The sequence below is a fragment of the Zea mays genome, chromosome 8 (genome assembly GCF_902167145.1).
Source record: "Zea mays cultivar B73 chromosome 8, Zm-B73-REFERENCE-NAM-5.0, whole genome shotgun sequence".
NCBI lineage: Eukaryota > Viridiplantae > Streptophyta > Magnoliopsida > Poales > Poaceae > Zea > Zea mays.
This window is the reverse complement of record NC_050103.1, coordinates 169119154-169139595: the sequence shown is the minus strand read 5'-3', so window position 1 is coordinate 169139595 and position 20442 is coordinate 169119154. Positions and strand designations below refer to the sequence as shown.

The window sequence follows — 20442 nt, the reverse complement described above, 5'->3', positions numbered from 1 at the left end:
AAATCTAAAAGAAACCATCAAGAAAAATAGTCAAAAGTTCATCTCTCCGATTTTAGGGGATGAGAAAGAAGCTATATATATATATATATATATATATATATATATATATATATATATATATATATATATATATATATATATATATATATATATATATATATATATATATATATATGATTTTATTGCACAAAGATACAAAAACGACTTTGTGATAGTTGACGGAGATAAAAATAAATTTTGTTCCCTCGTGTTTTCCTACGAAAAGAATAGGGCGTTGGGCGAGGCCACGCGGGGCAGCAGCGCGGAGGCCACAGGACAAGGTCGAGCGCGCAAACGAGAGGCAGTGGCGCACCGCGGCCTTATCCGCAGCGTCCAATCCCCGCGCGTCTTCACGCCGCGCCACGCCGTCCGGGCCATGGGCCACCAATGGCGACCCCCACCGCCACCGCACTCACCTGCTCCTGCCGCCCTTCGTCGCCCTCCTCATCATCCGCCGCCTTCCGCCGGCTGAACATCTTCGCCCCCGTCTCGGGCGCCCATTCTCCTCCTCGACGCCGCCTCCGTCTCGCGCCATTGCACGGTGAGTCCCCCCCGAGACCCGACTCTCGCGCGAGCCCAGTGACCCGTGCCGCGACGCGCGTTCGTTCTTGCGTGGTGTAACTGTAACGACGCGTTGGTTGAACCGTGTGCACGCAGTCGTCGACGACTCCAAGAACCCCCCCGAGGAGAGGTCTGAGACGGATAAGATGGTGGACGGCATGGACTTCGGGGAGCTCTGCAGCGACTTCGAGTGCATAAGCAGCCCCTACGTGGAGTCGACGGCGAGGCAGGTCGCGCGGGACATCCTGGAGCTCCGCGAGGACAACCGCGCATTCAACTGCTACGCCGTCTCCGTCAAGTACAAGGTGCTGCTGGTCGCTGCTCATCTCATCAGTCCCTCTGCAACGCGAATCATGCCTCCTCTCCTCCTGCCTGTGTCTCAATTTTCAGATGCGCTTTATGCTTACCTCTCGCTGTGCCTGTGCATACCTTGTTCCAGGACCCACTCAGGACATTTGTTGGGCGTGAGAAGTACAGGAGGCCGTTGTGGATCACCAAGGCGTTGGAAAACCCTGTAGTGGTAAGAATCGATCAGATTGACATTCATCCTTGACCGTACCATTAGACTGGTTCGTTCCAGATAATGATCCTGCAGAAAAGAAACCCAAACTTAATTGCTGCACAAGCACAACATCGATCATCATCTAATCAAAGACTCTTGTTATCGCGTCAGACAGTCCAGGAAATGTCAATGCAGTCGACGAGCAACCTGACCATCAGATGGGCGTTGAGAGGGAAGCCTAAGAACCCGTTGTTCGCGAGCGTCGGAGGAGACGTCATCGTCCGCGTCGAGTCACGGTTCGTCCTGAACCAGATAAGCGGGCAGGTGCTGGAGCAGGCCGAGTCCTGGGACCTCTCCGCCTCGTCCCTCCCTGCCCAGGCCTACTTCTGGCTGTCCCGAAGGGTCTACTCCGCCGTGGAGTCCGGGAAGGACGCGATCGAAGCCGCCAAGAGCGCGGCGTCGTCTGGGCTGACGACCAAGGGAGACCAGAATCTCGAGGCCTATCCGGATCCTTCTGCTGATCCTACAAAGGTACGTGTACGTGAGAGCCTTCCCTTTTTTAGTTTCAAGTTACGCCTGTTACTCATGCGTAGCATAGCGTTGTTTTGGGTTGCAGTTCTTTCAGAGGCCGGATGATGGGTTCAGCCAAGACGTGTACCAGATCGGCCTTCTCCTGGCCGTGATCTACTTCATTGTACAGTTTCTGAAGGCGACCCTGTGACCGGCTGCAGCCTGTCGAAGAATGTAGCCTGTGTGCAGTATACATGTATGTAACTATGCCTAGCAACATTATAAAATACGGGCATATATCATCCTGCCATCTGACCTGCGACAGATTTGTGACCTTTCACCACTGCTGTCGGTGATATTAGTTTGGCACGCAAGTTGCCAATTTACAGGTGTTAAACTTGACATCGGCCGCCGGTCGTGCTTATCTTTGCGTAGCAAGCTCGAGCACTTGGCGTCTGCATCCGCCGCGCTTTATGTTGAACTCCAGGTAGATGGGCAGGCAGGCTCATGCTTTATGTTGAACTCCCCGAAAACGACCATTCGCAACCGAACTTCCGGGCTGGGCTGCCCTTGAAATACGATGGGCCGGGGGTTGTGGTCTGCGGCCCAATTTCGACTCATCAGTGAACTCACTTTTGAGTTATTGCTGCTCTCTTGTTTTCTTTTCTACCTATGCTTTTAGGAGGTGTGTGTTTGTGCGTGAGCTGAGAGTTCGCCGGCGACGCTTTTCTTGGCTAGACATATCAGGATCCGCAGCGAAGAGGGGGCACCGGTCACCATCCGCCGTGGCGAATCATGAACTCTGTCAGTCGACCTCTCTCTTTGTGATGTACGGGAATACGTACACACGGCGTCACAGGGCACGCGACGTACGGCGCGCGGCTGAGCGCGCAGAACGCCTGATCCAGCAGGCAGCGCCCAATCCAGCAGGCAGCCAGGCCTAGTGGCTTGATTTGGAAGGAATAGAAGTGATTGATGGGTTCCCTTTATTAGTCCTGGCTTGATTTAGAAGGAATAAAAGTGATTGGTGACTTTCATTTATTAGTCCTGGCTAGATTTAGAATGAATGAAAGTGATTAGGGGCTTTCAAAAAAAAAGAAAGATTTATCCCATTTCCTATCTCTCTCTCTCTCAAGCCGGCAACGGGGGGCATAACCCGTTGACGAAGAACACCGTTCCTAGGAAAATAACCCGGTCGGCAACACGGACGGCGGCTACGATCTTCGGAGCCGTGGTCCTCCGAGGTCTTGGTGGCTGTCCACGAGGAAGGCCATGAGGGCGTGCAGCGCACCTGCACCGACTCCAGCGCGACTTCCATTTTTCTCACATGAAACGTGTGGTGCAGGATCTGATTCGTGGCTGTGTCGTCTGCCAACGCAACAAGCCCGGCCATCAGCACCCGGCCGGCTTGCTGTTGCCCCTGCCGGTGCCGCAAGGGGTATGGATGGACATCGCCATGGATTTCGTCGAAGCGCTGCCTCGCGTCCGCGTCAAGACCGTCATCCTCACGGTGGTAGACCGCTTTAGCAAATATGCACATTGCATTCCCCTGTCGCACCCGTACATGGCCGAGTCTGTGGCGCAGGCATTCTTCACCGACATCGTCCGTCTCCACGGCATTCCCCAGTCGATCGTCTCTGACAGGGACTCGGTGTTCACCTCCAACTTCTGGAGCGAGCTGATGCGCTTGAGAGGCACCAAGCTACAAATGACCACGACATTTCATCCCCAATCAGATGGCCAGTCCGAGTCGACGAACAAGGTCATCATCATGTATCTCCGGTGCTTGATGGGAGACCGACCCCGCGACTGGCTGCGCTGGCTCCCATGGGCGGAATATATCTTCAACACCACTTTTCAGTCGTCCCTGCGCGACACGCCGTTCTGCGTCGTCTATGGCCGCGACCCTCCCTCACTGCGCTCCTACGAGCAGGGGGCAACACGGGTGCCTGCGGTGGCCAGGACTTTGGAGGAGCGCGCGGAGTTCCTGGCAGATATCCACCACCGGCTGGACCAGGCCCAGGCTATCCAGAAGCGTCACTATGATCGTCTACACCGTGACCTCGACGTACAGGTGGGCGAGTGGGTGCTGCTGCGTCTACACCAGCGCCCAACTGCATCCATGCCCGACTCGTCGGCTGGCAAGCTGAAGCCGCGGTTCTACGGCCCTTACCGCGTCGTTGAGCGCATCAACGCCGTGGCTGTCCGTCTGGCCCTGCCTCCTCAAGCTCGCCTCCACGACGTCTTCCACGTGGGGCTTCTCAAGTAGTTCCATGGCGCGCCCCCGCAAGAGCCTCCAGCTCTACCTCCGGTTTGCCACGACGCCATTATTCCAGAGCCAGAGCAAGCAGTCAAGATGCGGCTGCTCCGAGGAGTCCGGCAGGTTCTCATTCACTGGCAGGGAGCCTCTCCGGCATCGGCCACCTGGGAGGATTTGGACACGTTCCGCGCTTCCTACCCACTCTTTCAGCTCGAGGACGAGCTGCCTCTCGAGGAGGGGAGAGATGTGATGTACGGAAATACGTACACACGACGTCACAGGGCACGCGATGTACGACGCGTGGCTGAGCACGCAGAACGCCTGATCCAGCAGGCAGCGCCCAATCCAGCAGGCAGCCAGGCCTAGTGGCTTGATTTGGAAGGAATAAAAGTGATTGATGGCTTCCCTTTATTAGTCCTGGCTTGATTTAGAAGGAATAAAAGTGATTGGTGGATTTCCTTTATTAGTTCTGGCTAGATTTAGAAGGAATGAAAGTGATTAGGGGCTTTCCAAAAAAAAGAAAGATTTATCCCATTTTCCATCTCTCTCTCTCTCAAGCCGGCAACAGGGGACATAACCCGTTGACGAAGAACGCCGTTCCTGGGGGCATAACCCGGTCGGCAACACGGACGACGGCTACGATCTTCAGAGCCGTGGTCCTCCTACCCTCGGTCCCGATGCCCTTGACACTCTTCGGCCAGTGGCCTGGACATGCCACCATGGAGTGAGGTGTGCTCTGATTGGCATTTGGACAGTGGGGGGAAGACACAGCTCTCCAGGAGACGGAATCCTTGACATGTACAAGAACCATCCTTTACCTCTCTAGACCATTAAGAGATTAAAGAGATTACATGATACAATATCTACTACTTATTAAGGCAGTAAGGGGTAGGTTGTCATTTCGTGTTTTGCCATTCCCATTCCGCCCTCCCTGCAAAGCCATTCCCATTCCCGGCTGCCATTCCATTCACATTCCCACTCCCGGCTGCCATTCCGTTCACATTTCTCCTCCCCACAAAGCCCATTCTCATTCCCACAAAACTCATTCTCATTCCCACGTGCATCCCACGCCTAGCTAAAATTAAATTAAAAAACATAAATGTGACCTCAATGGGATTCAAACCCGCGACCCCTCAAGCAAATGTGCTCGTAGCTACCACTACACCACATGTGTGTTTATGTTAATATTTGTTACAGTAAAAATATCTACTACATCTCTCCCAAATCCCACCTGCTACCCTTGCACAATGTGTAGTAGTAGATAATTATCAACGAGATTACTGAAATTATATTTTTGGACGGAGGCAGTAGTATTTAAAGAAGAGCCTTGCATGCAATTTCTTTTGTTTTTATAATATTTTCAACTTAAATTCCTTTTTATATGTGTGACATTTATTCTCCGTAATATTTTTTCTATGGATCTGACTTATAAGTCATTACTTCTTGTTAAAAGGCGCTCGGGTTTCGGACGCTCTCCGCGTTTCACGCCCTTCAGCCGGCTCGTGTGGTGACGCGTGGAGGACGCGTCCCCACGAGCGGACCGCCTCCGCCCTCGTCGTCCCCTCTCCCTCGCTAATCTCGCGGCCGAGCCGCGCCAGCCCCACCCTCGCAGCCGTCACCAGCGCAGTCCAAGCCTGGATCCATGGCGCCGCCCTCACCCTCCCCCCGCCAATCTCGCGGCCGCGCCGCGCCCGCCCCATCCCTGCATCCCGCAGCCATCACCAGCGCGCCCAAGCCCCCAAACTTCGCCCGCTCTCCACGCGATGGTCGCCCATCCCGTCGCTCGCCCCCTCCCACCATCGCGTTTCCGCCTGCGTACCCCGTCTATCCAGACGTCGTCGTCGCGCAGGTCTCCGCCTGCCTCGCAGAGTCGCGAGCCCCTCTACTCGGCCCTTGACGCGCCGCTGCGCGATGGAGGTCCTCGAAGGGGAACGCTGTGCTGCTCCTGCATCCTCTCCAGAGCCGACTCGGACGCCACCGTCGTCCGTCTCATCTCCCTTTCTCCGGGAGGACATCTCGCTGGTCGGCACGAGCTGGCCTTCTTCTCTGGTTCTGGCCCTCGCCCCCACCTCACCCCACTCTGCGCCTCCCCCTGTGCCCACGTCGTCGAGGCACATGCCCGCCCAACTCCACCTTGCCTTAGCACTCTCCTTCTCCGACCCGGACGCCACCGTCGCCCGTCCCATCTCACTCTCTCCGGGAGGGAATCTCGCTGGCCAGCACGAGCTGGCCTTCTTCTCTGGCTCCGGCTCCGGCTCCGGCCCCACCCCACTCCACGCCTCCCCCCGTGCCCGCGTTATCGAGGCACATGCTCGCCCAACTCCGCCTCGCCTCGGCACTCTCCCTCTCGATCCAATCCGGAGCTGGCGCTCCCACCGGCGCTAAATAGCACGATGTCGAAGCCCAGAGGTGGTGGTGCTTTCTTGGAACAGATCGAAGGCTCCATCTCTAGGCTTTCTTCTTGTGGGGATGTTTTTTATTTGATTCAGGTTTTTGTGCAGGTGCTGATGTCTATCCCAATGCCCACGGGGTTCATTGGTGCTGATCCATACAAGATTTGCTGAGAAGATGGCGAAAAGATGTCAGTTGTTGGAGCAAGAGAATGAAAACTTGAACAGAGATAAGCACGAGCTGCAAGAAAAATTTGCTGAGAAATCCAGGTTAGCGATGTGCCAGTATCTCTTGATTCTTCAGAGGAACACATTCTGTTCCATCCTATATATACGAGGATTCAGGGATTCCTTCCCCTTTCTAGGCAGAAGAGGAAGCTTGATGAGATGTATGACCAACTGAGGAATGAATATGAGTCGGTGAAGTGTTCTGCCCTTCAACCTGCAAATAACTACTTAGCAAGACCTCAGCCAGACTTGTTTGCAGGCATGCCCAACGTGATGGATGGTGGCGACCATCTGAGACAAGGTAACTTAAAACTTCTATGCACACAATTTGATCTCTTCTTCATTATGTCCCTCATACTGGTTATATATCATTATATTTTTTGCTCTGTTCGCACAAACTACTTTTGTTATTCATCAAAGCCTCAATTATGTTAGGTGCAACGTTTTTATTCTTTATACAGTACTTAGTAACTATGTTAGGTCTCCACAAAAACAGCTCATTCACTGGTTGCAGGATCGGTTGATCTTCCTAAAACTCCAGGGCAGAGAGATGAGGGCTGGGGTCCACCGCCAAGGCAACGTCACTGCACCTCTGGTCCCTTTGATCTGTCCACCGGGTCTCTTGCCCATGCCGTGGCTCCTCCGGTTGATATCAGGCCCAGACAGCAGACACGGTCAGTCTTCAGAGCTACACTGAACAATCCATCAAGCACCCTGCGAAACCTCATAATCTCACCTGTCAAGTGTCCCAGACGTCCCGTAATTGCCAACACATATTCACGTAATGATCTCCCTTTTACTCATGCATACAGCAACTATTGACGATGGACTTTAGAGGTTGTTTGAACTTGTTTGCCATTTAGGCACGTTCATGATAAATGATGGTCACCTCTTTGGTGGGGGAGATAAATCCCACTTTCACTAACAGCTGGTCCAACATAGATTTGAAAAACACCGCCAGGTGGAGCCGTCAAGGCGAGCCACATATACTCAGGTCGTTTTCATGGGTTGGAAATGATAATGTTTAGGATGTGTGCTGTTGTTGTTATTCATGTGTTACCTATATTGTTAATTCTCAAATATTAACATGTCTTCAACTAATTTATCATCATACCTCATTTATTTTGGCAAAAAAACCCAGCATTTATGACAAAACCAAACTGGATTATAAAATACTTTAATTTTTCTACCCTTTATATAGTATGAATAGACCAAGAACCTGAACAAGTCTTCATCCCAACTTGTTACTTCTTACATTTGCCTGGATGTTAATTTTTTTTGTTGATTTGAAATGCATAGCCTGGCAAAATGCTAGCTAAAAATGCTCAGAAAAGCACATTTTTGTTTTTGAGGAGATCTGCTAATGCAGTCCTTAATACAAACTAAAAGTCGTGTCCATGCAAATATCAATGGTGTATAGAAGATCCTTTTGCTAAATGGTCTAGATTTTGAGAGATGTGAAAAATCCTTTTGCATGGTATGATGGCTCTGCTTATGCAAATGGACAAGCTTTTCTATTATGTATATTGGTATGTCATAATTTCTTCTTCATCAATACCATTATTGTATAAATGCATTTAGTTTAAATTCCATGCACTTTTGCTATTCATGAATACCACTATTGCCCAAGTTTTTTATTCCATACATTTTTTGCTTTTGATCTGCATTATATTTCCATTGCTGTTGAACTGGCAGTGTAGGATGTCGACCTTGAGGAGAAGGTTGATGTGATAATATCAGAATGGATGGGCTATATGCTTCTCTATGAGGTTTATATCTCAATGCTGTTTCTTTTCATTGCATTTCAATGTTCTCTTTTTTCAGTTCTAAATTCTTGTGTTTTTTTCCTGTAGAGTATGCTGCCAAGCGTCCTATTTGCAAGAGATAAATGGCTTAAGCCTAGGGTCTTATTCTTCCTTCTCATGCTATGGTATAATTAGCACACAAAAATGTTATACTGCTTTTACAGGATGTACCTCATGTATTTGCTTGTACAAGTCATTTACTAATTTTAGTTTACATAGGCAGAAATAATATCTCCGACAACTTTAACTAAATGTTTTAAATATTAGGGCCCTATCATGTGGTGTGAGCCATAAATGGTTTTTTGGCTCAAAATCTTGATTTATCATTTTATGGAATGAGACACCAATGGTTTATGATAAATCATTCTCCAAAGCTGAATACTTGTCCATGATCCTTTCCCATAGCTCTTCATTGCTCCCATAACAAATTCCGAGAGATATGAAGGCAGTGTTGATTTCTGGCATGATGTCTACGGCATAAAAAGTAAGCTACTGCCCTATCTTTTATAGAGTTGAGTATGCATTGTGGGTGTTGTCAGATACTCAGATCTTGTATGATGGCTTCTGATGCTATACTTTGATCATAAACCTCTTCTGCTGCAGTGTCTGCTCTTGTGCCACTTGCCAAAAAGTTTACATCTGAGGAACCTTCCATTGAAACAATCGGCGGAGAGAATGTTATAAGTTGGCCAGCTGTGGTGAGTCTCGGGAAAGCTTTTCTAAATCATAAAATGTCAAGCAATAATCATATTTAGTTATTTACTGGCTCGGGACATGTGAACATTACCCCAGTGGAAAATTTTTGCATTTGTGTAACTGCGTGGTGGTGGCTTACATATTTCACTTAGAACTTTTGTGTCAGGTGAAATTCAGGATCTGAATGTTGCAGAGCCTATGGAGTCTACAAGAACATTACCCCAGTGGAAAAAAGGTAATGCTTCTAATAAACTATTATGCTACCAGAGCCACAATGCTTTCATTCTTGAGCAGGTATCGTGCCAACCTATTATGTTAATACTTTGTATTTTTACGAAAAGGCTTATTCATGCAAAACTTACTATTATTGTTGTCACAGGTCCGACTATTCCTAGATCGTCAAGATTATGTTCGAGCACAAATTTTATCAAGGAAAATCAGTACTAGAGTATTTGACGCAGATCCATCAAAGGAAAAAAAGAACCCAAAGGAGGGTGACAACATTGTTCAGGATGCTCCTGCAGATATTCCTTCCCTCCTAGAATTGAAGCGTATCTACTATGAACTGATGATTCGGTATGTCATGCTTCTCAATCTCAATTAGATTAATGTACTACTGGTCTGCTATTTTCATTGTCAATTGTCATTATTCGCTCGTCTACCTGACTACCTCTGGAACTGCCAATTTCTTTGTTTTATTGAACACTATGGTTCACAATGACATTTTATATTTGAAGCCAATCATAATTCTTCGTTATCTCATCACAGATATTACTTGCACAACAATGATTACCTGGAAATCTATCGTTGTTACAAGGCTATTTATGATATCCCAGCAATAAAGGAAGATCCAACCAAGTGGATACCGGTACTCTCTCTCAACATGTGTATACACTCCCTCTGACACCCATCCACCAACCCCTCAATTATCTGACTACCTTAATTCCTTCATAGCCCTCCTCAACGCCTCGAAAACACGTCCAGCGTCTGGGTCGCAGAGACGCCAGACCTATCAAACGTACCAACTCTTAAGCTTAGCAAACACAGTAGTAGTATATACCAAAAAGGAGAAGGCCAAAACCCGGTTCGATTGCACACTGTATCTCACCTTCTCAGTTGTGTAGTACTGGTACAGTTCCTCGAAGTACTGTAGATCTGAGCAGCCGGTTGATGAGCTCACTATATATTGCCAAAAGGGCCTTCCGTCATCGACATACCTGGAGAAACTCAGATGCGTTAGGATTGGGATTACGACTGCAGTCCAAGCAGCAGCGTGGTTCTATGAAAGGGGTTTGAAACCAGGAGGGCTGCAGTGCAGGGCTCCCAGGCACAGCTCTTTTTTAGTAAGATAACAAACGCAAATTAGTTCGTTCTGCTTGTACATAAGTGGGCAGGCAAGATGAGCTGAAGACAAATGAGATGAAAGAAGCAATACTACTTTGGACCACCGCCCAGGTGATCAGATATGTTGAGAAAAATCGGTGGCCATAATTATTGACCAAGATATTTCTCTTGATAGGTGTAAAGAAAGAGCCTGGAAGTACTTTATCATTATGTAGGACTGTAGGACTATGCTTGAAAATCACACAAAACCAGATCAAACGACTTTTGTCAACTGTGCTGTATTTGTCGTCCTATAACGCATAAACCTACACCCTTGTAGATGCAGGAGCCTAGGAATGAGTGTTCCTTCTTTTTTGGTGGGTGGGGGGTATTTTTTTAGCAGTGGTATAAATAAAGCAGCAGAACTATGCTGTTTGGGAGCGAATCCTGTTCTCGGGACTAGATCTGGAAGATTTGTGATGATACAACTATCCCAGTTACTGACTTGTTCTCCCAGCTATAAAATTGCTAATGGTACTAAATTTCCCCTGGTTTGCATGCAGGGAACTACTTCGAATCTGGTTGTTCCAAAAGATTGAAGCCTCTGAAGTGAACGATCCTATGCAATCGAGCCTTCTCAATGCTACACTAGAGGATAAAAACCTTTCAGAAATCCCAAATTTCAGGTACATTTGAATGTTTGCAAAATGGATCTCATAACTCCAGGCTGGCTTATCTCAATAATCACTTTTTTCCTATTGTGATGTGATGTGGGGGAAAAAGGTTATTGCTGAAGCAGCTGGTTACCATGGACTATGGAGGTCATCCAGTGGACAGCATTGTGGGAATTCTCTAAGCACGAATTTGAAAAAGAGAAGAATCTGCTAGGAGGAGCTTTGGGTGCCAAAGTTGCAGAAGATTTGAAGCTGAGAATAATTGAACATGTACTGCTTACTTTGTGTATGGCCTATAGTTGTAGTTATTTTGCTTTATGCTTGTCCACTAAATCTGACTTTTTGCTCTGCTCAGAATATCTTGGTCGTGTCTAAGTACTATTCGAGGGTTATCATAAAGAGGCTTGATGATCTGCTCTGTCTGAGTTTGTAGGTTTGTATCATACATTGTATTCTCTTTGTTATGCCATCTGCAGCATCTTGTGTTAGATGTCCCAATACACGAGTTGTGAAGCATTTTATAGCTGCAGCTACAATCGTGAGATCTCTAACTAGCACTGCACATTACTCTTTCAGAAGGCAGAGAAGCATCTTTCAGACATGGTGAACTCAAAATCTCTGACTGTGAAGATCGACAGGCCGATGGGAGTTGTGAGCTTCCGGGTAGTTCAAGACTGCAACGACACACTTAACTCGTGGGATACAAACCTCGAGCAGCTTGGTGTCTCGATAGGGCGCCCGTAAGGAACAATACAATGTTGTTGTTTTAATAGGGCGCCCGTAAGGGCGCCGCAATGTTCTAGTTTTCATAAACCAACGCCAAAAATGAATCCATGTTTCTTACTTGGAAACCCTGAACACACATCACTGGCAGGAGGCGCTCGCGTTGGCGTTGCTCATCGACGACGAGAAGAAGCTTGGTGACTGCCAGTTCGACCTCTAGAAGCAGTCCTACGTGTCCGCATGCGCCGCTGTGTTCGGCAAGCTCCGGCGCAGCCGCCGCTTGGACGTGGTCCAGAGCGGCTGCACCGCGCTGTCCATCTTCAAACAGGGGGGCCTCATGGTCGTCCCCAACGCTGGCGACTCTCGGGTTGTTTTAGGCACCACATCCAACGACGGCGCTGTCACGCCGTCCAGCTCATCATCCATCTGAAGCTCAACCTGCCACGTAAGTCGCTATTTGTCGGGGACCATAATTAGGGGTACCCTCAAGACGCCTAATTCTCAGCTGGTAACCCCCATCAGCATAAAGCTGCAAAGGCCTGATGGGTACGATTAAGTCAGGGATCAGTCCACACGAGTGACTCGATCACGCTTCACCCGAGCCTAGCCTCGGCCAAGGGCAGCCGACCTCGAGAGACTTCCGTCTCGCCCGAGGCCCCCCTTTTTACGGCGGACACATCACCGGCTCGCCCGAGGCCTTGGCTTCGCTCAGAAGCGACCCTGACTAAATCGCCACACCGACTGACCGAGTTGCAGGAGCATTTAACGCAAAGGGTGAGTCAGACAGACAGTCAGGCCTTGCCAAAGGCGCCACGGCGAACTCCGCTCCGCCCGACCCCAGGGCTCGGACTCGGGCTAAGACCCGGAAGACGGCGAACTCCGCTCCGCCCGACCCCAGGGCTCGGACTCGGGCTAAGACCCGGAAGACGGCGAACTCCGCTCCGCCCGACCCCAGGGCTCGGACTCGGGCTAAGACCCGGAAGACGACGAACTCCGCTCCGCCCGACCCCAGGGCTCGGACTCGGGCTAAGACCCGGAAGACGGCGAACTCCGCTCCGCCCGACCCCAGGGCTCGGACTCGGGCTAAGACCCGGAAGACGGCGAACTCCGCTCCACCCGACCCCAGGGCTCGGACTCGGGCTAAGACCCGGAAGACGACGAAACTCCGCCTCGCTCGACCCCAGGGCTCGGACTCCGCCCTGGCCTCGGCCAAACGACCTCCGCCTCGCCCGACCCCATGGCTCGGACTCGGCCTCGGCAACAGAAGACAGACTCAACCTCGGCTTCGGAGGAGCCCCCACGTCACCCCGCCTAGGGCACAGACCCGCCACGTCAACAGGAAGCGTCATCATCGTCCTACCCCGAATCGACTCGGGTCACGGAGAACAAGACCGGCGTCCCATCCGACCAGCTCCGCCGGATGGGCAATGATGGCGCTCCACAAGCTCTGTGACGACGGCGGCCCCCAGCTCTCTTACGGAAGCAGGGCGACGTCAGCAAGGACTCGACCGCTCCAACAGCTGTCCCTCCGCCAGGCTCCGTCGCACCTCCGACAGCCACGACATCACGCCAGCAAGGTGCCAAGACCTCTCCGGCTGCCACATTGGCATGTACCTAGGGCGCTAGCTTTCTCTCCGCTAGACACGTAGCACTCTGCTACACCCCCCATTGTACACCTGGATCCTCTCCTTACGACTATAAAAGGGAGGACCAGGGCCTTCTTAGAGGAGGTTGGCCGCGCGGGACCGAGGACGGGACAGGCGCTCTCTTGGGGCCGCTCGCTTACCTCACCCGCGTGGACGCTTGTAACCCCCCTACTGCAAGCGCACCCGACCTGGGCGCGGGACGAACACGAAGGCCGCGGGACTTCCACCTCTCTCACGCTCGACTCCGGCCACCTCGCCTCTCCCCCCTTCGCGCTCGCCCACGCGCTCGACCCATCTGGGCTGGGGCACGCAGAACACTCACTCGTCGGCTTTGGGACCCCCCTGTCTCGAAACGCCGACAGTTGGCGCGCCAGGTAGGGGCCTGCTGCGTGCTGACGAACGGCTCCCTGTCAAGCTCCAGATGGGCAATCTCCAGCAACCTCTCCGGCCCGGGGCGGTGCTTCGTTTCGGGACTCTTGAGTTCATGTCCTTCGACGGCAGCTACGACATGATACTTCTTCCACCGCCGCGCGACAACGACAATGGCGGCCGACAACCCGCTCGCCGGCGGCGGAATCGACGACACCTTCCCCGCGTGGTGGAAGAACAACATTCGAGCTCGCTCCGTTCTCTCCCCCGCCAACGGAGGAGGAGGCGGGGCCATCAAGGCCAAGCGGGAGGCCGCGCTTCGTTGGCCGTCGAGCGAATCGACGCCCCCGACGCCCCGACGGAAGGCACGCTGGACGTCGACCTCGCGTTCAAGACGAAGGCAAGCGCCGTCCCCCCGCGACACGCTGACCCCGAGCAAGAAGACGACGCCGGCGCGCTCGCGGAAAGCCTGCAGGACGTCGCCCTCGTACCTGAGATGACGGTGCAACCAGTCCCCGATGCGATTACGTCGCTCCTCGTCGACCAAAAGGTACCAACTAACTCCCATCTTACGTCATTTCGACTCGGCCTCAACCCGCCAAACGACCTCGCTTTGGCGGGCGCTCTCATTGAGGCGAGTGCAACCCCACTGGGGTTTCGTATACGGTCGCCTTGGGACCGGCTGACGGACGTCTCGACCTACGGGCCCTCTGGGTCCGAGGAAGATGACGACCCCAGCGTCTGTTGGGATTTCTCCGGACTTGGCAACCCCAGTGCCATGCGGTACTTCATGACCGCATGTGACTACAGCCTATCCGACGGTTCCGACGGAAGCCGCAGCCTTGGCGACGAGAGCTGCGGCCCAAGCCGCGAATGTTTCCACATCGAGCTAGGGGATCCCTCCGAAGGCAACCGTCTCGGCATGCCGGAGGACGGTGATCTTCCTAGGCCGGTGCCTCGCGCCGACATCCCACGGGAGCTAGCTGTGGTCCCCGCTCCGGCGGGGGGTTACGACCCACAACTCGAGCAAGTCCGCGAGGCGCAGGCCAGGCTCAACGAGGGAACAGGAGCGCTTGAGCCGATCCGTCGGGACGTCGGGCAGGTATGGGCGGGCCAACCCCTGGTCGGAGAAATACGTCACCTGCCCCAAGGTCTCCAGCACCGCGTCGCCAACGATGTCAGGGTCAGGCCGCCGCCCGCATCCAGCGGGGTTGGTCAGAACCTGGCAGCCGCAGCGATGCTCCTCCGCGCGATGCCGGAGCCATCAACCGCCGAGGGTCGGCGAATCCAGGGAGAGCTCAAGAATCTCCTGGAAGGCGCTGCGGCCCGACGGGCCGAGAGCACTGCCTCCCGAAGGCAAGGATATCCCTCGGAACCTCATGCCGCGACTTCCCGATTCATGCGGGAAGCCTCGGTCTACACCGGGCGCACGCGCAACACCGCGCCTGCGGCCCCGGGCCACCTCGGCAACGAGCACCATCGACGCGACCGTCGGGCCCACCTCGACGAAAGGGTGCGCCGAGGCTACCACCCCAGGTGTGGGGGGCGCTACGACAGCGGGGAGGATCGGAGTCCCTCGCCCGAACCACCCGGTCCGCAGGCCTTCAGTCGGGCCATCCGACGGGCGCCATTCCCGACCCGGTTCCGACCCCCGACTACTATCACGAAGTACTCGGGGGAAACGAGACCGGAACTGTGGCTCGCGGACTACCGCCTTGCTTGCCAACTGGGTGGGACGGACGACGACAACCTCATCATCCGTAACCTCCCCCTGTTCCTCTCCGACACTGCTCGCGCCTGGTTGGAGCACCAGCCTCCGGGGCAGATCTCCAACTGGGACGACTTGGTCCAAGCCTTCGCTGGGAATTTCCAGGGCACGTACGTGCGCCCCGGGAATTCCTGGGACCTACGAAGCTGCCGGCAACAGCCGGGGGAGTCGCTCCGGGACTACATCCGGCGATTCTCGAAGCAGCGCACCGAGCTGCCCAACATCACCGACTCGGATGTCATCGGCGCGTTCCTCGCCGGCACCACTTGCCGCGACCTGGTGAGCAAGCTGGGTCGCAAGACCCCCACCAGGGCGAGCGAGCTGATGGACATCGCCACCAAGTTCGCCTCTGGCCAGGAGGCGGTCGAGGCTATCTTCCGAAAGGACAAGCAGCCCCAGGGCCGCCCATCGGAAGAGGCTCCCGAGGCGTCTGCTCCGCGCGGCGCCAAGAAGAAAGGCAAGAAGAAGTCGCAATCGAAACGCGACGCCGCTGACGCGGACCTTGTCGCCGCCGCCGAGTACAAGAACCCTCGGAAGCCCCCTGGAGGTGCAAACCTCTTCGACAAGATGCTCAAGGAGCCGTGCCCCTACCATCAGGGGCCCGTCGAGCACACCCTCGAGGAGTGCATTATGCTTCGGCGTCACTTCCACAGGGCCGGGCCACCCGCCGAGGGTGGCAGGGCCCGCGACGACGACAAGAACGAAGATCACCAAGCAAGAGAGTTCCCTGAGGTCCGCGACTGCTTCATGATCTATGGAGGGCATGCGGCGAATGCCTCGGCTCGGCATCGCAAGCAAGAGCGCCGGGAGGTCTGCTCGGTGAAGGTGGCGGCGCCAGTCTACCTAGACTGGTCCGACAAGCCCATCACCTTCGACCAGGCCGACCACCCCGACCATGTGCCGAGCCCGGGGAAATACCCGCTCGTCGTCGACCCCGTTGTCGGCAATGTCAGGCTCACCAAGGTCCTGATGGATGGGGGCAGCTACCTCAACATCATCTACGCCGAGACCCTCAAGCTCCTGCGCATCGATCTGTCCTCCGTCCGAGCAGGCGCTGCGCCCTTCCACGGGATCATCCCTGGGAAGCGCGTCCAGCCCCTCGGGCGACTCGACCTCCCCGTCTGCTTCGGGACGCCCTCCAACTTCCGAAGGGAGACCCTGACGTTCGAGGTGGTCGGGTTCCGAGGAACCTACCACGCCATACTAGGGAGGCCATGTTACGCGAAGTTCATGGCCGTCCCCAACTACACCTACCTGAAGCTCAAGATGCCGGGCCCCAACGGGGTCATCACCGTCGGCCCCACGTACAAACACGCGTTCGAATGCGACGTGGAGTGCGTGGAGTACGCCGAGGCCCTCGCCGAGTCCGAGGCCCTCATCGCCGACCTGGAGAACCTCTCCAAGGAGGTGCCAGACGTGAAGCGCCATGCCGGCAACTTCGAGCCAGCAGAGACGGTTAAGGCTGTCCCTCTTGACCCCGGTGGCGACACCACCAAGCAGGTCCGGATCGGTTCCGGGCTCGACCCCAAATAGGAAGCAGTGCTCGTCGACTTTCTCCGCGCAAGCGCCGACGTCTTTGCGTGGAGTCCCTCGGACATGCCCGGCATACCGAGGGATGTCGCCGAGCACTCGCTAGATATTCGGGCCGGAGCCCGACCCGTCAGGCAGTCTCTGCGCCGATTCGACGAGGAGAAGCGCAGAGTGATTGGCGAAGAGATCCACAAGCTAATGGCAGCAGGGTTCATCAAAGAGGTATTCCATCCCGAATGGCTCGCCAACCCTGTGCTTGTGAGGAAGAAAGGGGGGAAATGGCGGATGTGTGTAGACTGCACTGGTCTCAACAAAGCATGTCCGAAGGTTCCCTACCCTCTGCCCCGCATCGATCAAATCGTGGATTCCACCGCTGGGTGCGAAACCCTGTCCTTCCTCGATGCCTACTCAGGGTATCACCAGATCCGGATGAAAGAGTCCGACCAGCTCGCGACTTCTTTCATCACGCCGTTCAGCATGTACTGCTATGTCACCATGCCGTTCGGTTTGAGGAATGCGGGCGCGACGTACCAGCGGTGCATGAACCATGTGTTCGGCGAACACATCGGTCGCACAGTCGAGGCCTACGTCGATGACATCGTAGTCAAGACAAGGAAGGCTTCCGACCTCCTCTCCGACCTTGAAGTGACATTCCGATGTCTCAAGGCGAAAGGAGTCAAGCTCAATCCTGAGAAGTGTGTCTTCGGGGTGCCCCGAGGCATGCTCCTAGGGTTCATCGTCTCCGAGCGAGGCATTGAAGCCAACCCGGAGAAGATCGCGGCCATCACCAGCATGGGGCCCATCAAGGACTTAAAAGGTGTACAGAGGGTCATGGGATGCCTCGCGGCCCTGAGCCGCTTCATCTCACGCCTCGGCGAAAGAGGTCTGCCTCTATACCGCCTCTTAAGGAAGGCCGAGTGTTTCGCTTGGACCCCTGAGGCCGAGGAAGCCCTCGGCAACCTGAAGGCGCTCCTTACGAAGGCGCCTGTCTTGGTGCCCCCGGCGGATGGAGAAGCCCTCTTGGTCTACGTCGCCGCGACCACACAGGTGGTTAGCGCCGCGATTGTGGTCGAGAGGCAAGAGGAAGGGCATGCATTGCCCGTTCAGAGGCCGGTCTACTTCGTCAGCGAAGTGCTGTCCGAGACCAAGATCCGCTACCCACAAGTTCAAAAGCTGCTATATGCTGTGATCCTGACAAGGCGGAAGCTGCGACACTACTTTGAGTCTCATCCGGTAACTGTGGTGTCATCCTTCCCCCTGGGGGAGATCATCCAGCGCCGAGAGGCCTCGGGCAGGATCGCAAAGTGGGTGGTGGAAATCATGGGTGAAACGATCTCGTTCGCCCCTCGGAAGGCCATCAAGTCCCAGGTGTTGGCGGACTTCGTGGCCGAATGGGTTGACACCCAGTTGCCGACGGCTCCGATCCAACCGGAGCTCTGGACCATGTTTTTCGACGGGTCGCTGATGAAGACAGGAGCCGGCGCGGGCCTGCTCTTCATTTCGCCCCTTGGAAAGCACCTGCGCTACGTGCTGCGCCTCCATTTCCCGGCGTCCAACAATGTGGCCGAGTACGAAGCTCTGGTCAACGGGTTGCGGATCGCCATCGAGCTAGGGGTCAGACGCCTCGACGCCCGTGGTGATTCGCAGCTCGTCATCGACCATGTCATGAAGAACTCCCACTGCCGCGACCCGAAGATGGAGGCCTACTGCGACGAGGTTCGGCGCCTGGAAGACAAGTTCTTCGGGCTCGAGCTCAACCACATCGCTCGGCGCTACAACGAAACCGCAGACGAGCTGGCTAAAATAGCCTCGGGGCAAACGACGGTCCCCCCGGACGTCTTCTCCCGGGATCTGCATCGACCCTCTGTCAAGATCGACGACGTGCCCGAGCCCGAGGCACCCTCGGCCCAAGCCGAGGCGCCCTCAGCTCGGCCCGAGGCACCCTCGGCTCAGCCCGAGGTACCCTCGGCCCCCGAGGGCGAGGCACTGGACGTCGAGGAAGAGCAGAGCGGGGCCACGCTTGATCGAGATTGACAGGCCCCGTACCTGCAATATCTCCGTCGAGGAGAGCTACCCCCCGACCAAGTCGAGGCTCGGCGGGTAGCGCGACGCGCCAAGTCGTTCGTCTTGCTGGGCGATGAAGAGGAGCTCTACCATCGCAGCCCCTCGGGCATCCTCCAGCGGTGCATCTCCATCGCCGAAGGTCGGGAACTGCTGCAAGAAATACACTCGGGGGCTTGTGGCCACCACGCGGCGCCCCGAGCCCTTGTCGGGAATGCTTTCCGGCAAGGCTTCTACTGGCCAACGGCGGTGGCTGACGCCACTAGAATCGTCCGCACCTGCGAAGGGTGCCAATTCTATGCGAAGCAGACCCACCTGCCCGCTCAGGCTCTGCAGACGATACCCATCACCTGGCCCTTCGCCGTATGGGGTCTGGACCTCGTCGGTCCCTTGCAGAAGGCGCCCGGGGCTACACGCACCTGCTGGTCGCCATCGACAAATTCTCCAAGTGGATCGAGGTCCGACCTCTGAACAGCATCAGGTCCGAGCAGGCGGTGGCGTTCTTCACCAACATCATCCATCGCTTCGGGGTCCCGAACTCCATCATCACCGACAACGGCACCCAGTTCACAGGCAAAAAATTCTTGGATTTTTGCGAGGATCACCATATCCGGGTGGACTGGGCCGCCGTGGCTCATCCCATGTCGAATGGGCAAGTAGAGCGTGCCAACGGCATGATTCTACAAGGGCTCAAGCCTCGGATCTACAACGACCTCAACAAGTTCGGCAAGCGGTGGATGAAGGAACTCCCCTCGGTGGTCTGGAGCCTAAGGACGACGCCGAGTCGCGCCACGGGTTTCACGCCGTTTTTCCTGGTCTACGGGGCTGAAGCTATCTTGCCCACTGACCTGGAATACGGCTCCCCGAGGATGAGGGCCTACACCGATCAAAGCAACCAAGCTAGCCGAGAAGAATCGCTGGACCAGCTGGAGGAGGCTCGGGACAGGGCCTTACTACACTCGACGCGGTACCAGCAGTCCCTGCGACGCTACCACGCCCGAGGGGTCCGGTCCCGAGACCTCCAGGTGGGCGATCTGGTGCTTCGGCTGCGGCAAGACGCCCGAGGGAGGCACAAGCTCACGCCCCCCTGGGAAGGGCCATTCGTCATCGCCAAAGTTCTGAAGCCCGGAACATACAAGCCGGCCAACAATCAAGGCGAGATCTACGGCAACGCCTGGAACATCAAACAGCTACGTCGCTTCTACCCTTAAGATGTTTCCAAGTTGTTCATATACCTCGCACCTACGCAAAGTTTAGTCGTCAAGGAAGGGTCGGCCTAGCCCCGGCAAAGCCCGACCCTCCCTCGGGGGCTAAAAGGGGAGAGACCCCCTCTGCGTCGAATTTTTTTCCTCGAAAA

The 20442-nt window shown here is 54.5% G+C and overlaps 2 protein-coding genes across 2 annotated transcripts; both read left to right on the top strand.

The window, feature by feature from the left end:
- Positions 1–364: 364 nt before the first annotated feature.
- LOC100216557 (Thioredoxin F-type chloroplastic) lies at positions 365–2013 on the top strand. Its single transcript, NM_001142977.1, has 5 exons — positions 365–580; positions 697–905; positions 1040–1120; positions 1274–1633; positions 1719–2013. The coding sequence occupies exons 1-5, from the start codon at positions 427–429 to the stop codon at positions 1821–1823; spliced, it is 909 nt and encodes a 302-aa protein (NP_001136449.1). The 5' UTR covers positions 365–426; the 3' UTR covers positions 1824–2013.
- A 3770-nt stretch (positions 2014–5783) lies between these two features.
- LOC103637497 (E3 ubiquitin-protein ligase CCNB1IP1 homolog) lies at positions 5784–7312 on the top strand. Its single transcript, XM_020543218.1, has 4 exons — positions 5784–6176; positions 6402–6532; positions 6628–6791; positions 7005–7312. Exons 1-4 carry the CDS (start codon positions 5784–5786, stop codon positions 7310–7312), a joined length of 996 nt encoding a protein of 331 aa, XP_020398807.1.
- The last annotated feature ends 13130 nt before the right edge of the window (positions 7313–20442 follow it).

Bases quoted from the DNA above. Each gene is read 5' to 3' on its own strand.
- LOC100216557 (NM_001142977.1), top strand. From the start codon at position 427: ATGGCGACCCCCACCGCCACCGCACTCACCTGCTCCTGCCGCCCTTCG. The intron at 1,121-1,273 runs GTAAGAATCGAT...TTATCGCGTCAG, and splicing joins CGTTGGAAAACCCTGTAGTG to ACAGTCCAGGAAATGTCAAT. The intron at 1,634-1,718 runs GTACGTGTACGT...TTTGGGTTGCAG, and splicing joins CTTCTGCTGATCCTACAAAG to TTCTTTCAGAGGCCGGATGA.
- LOC103637497 (XM_020543218.1), top strand. From the start codon at position 5,784: ATGGAGGTCCTCGAAGGGGAACGCTGTGCTGCTCCTGCATCCTCTCCA. The intron at 6,177-6,401 runs GCACATGCTCGC...CAATGCCCACGG, and splicing joins CCCGTGCCCGCGTTATCGAG to GGTTCATTGGTGCTGATCCA. The intron at 6,533-6,627 runs GTTAGCGATGTG...TCCCCTTTCTAG, and splicing joins AAATTTGCTGAGAAATCCAG to GCAGAAGAGGAAGCTTGATG.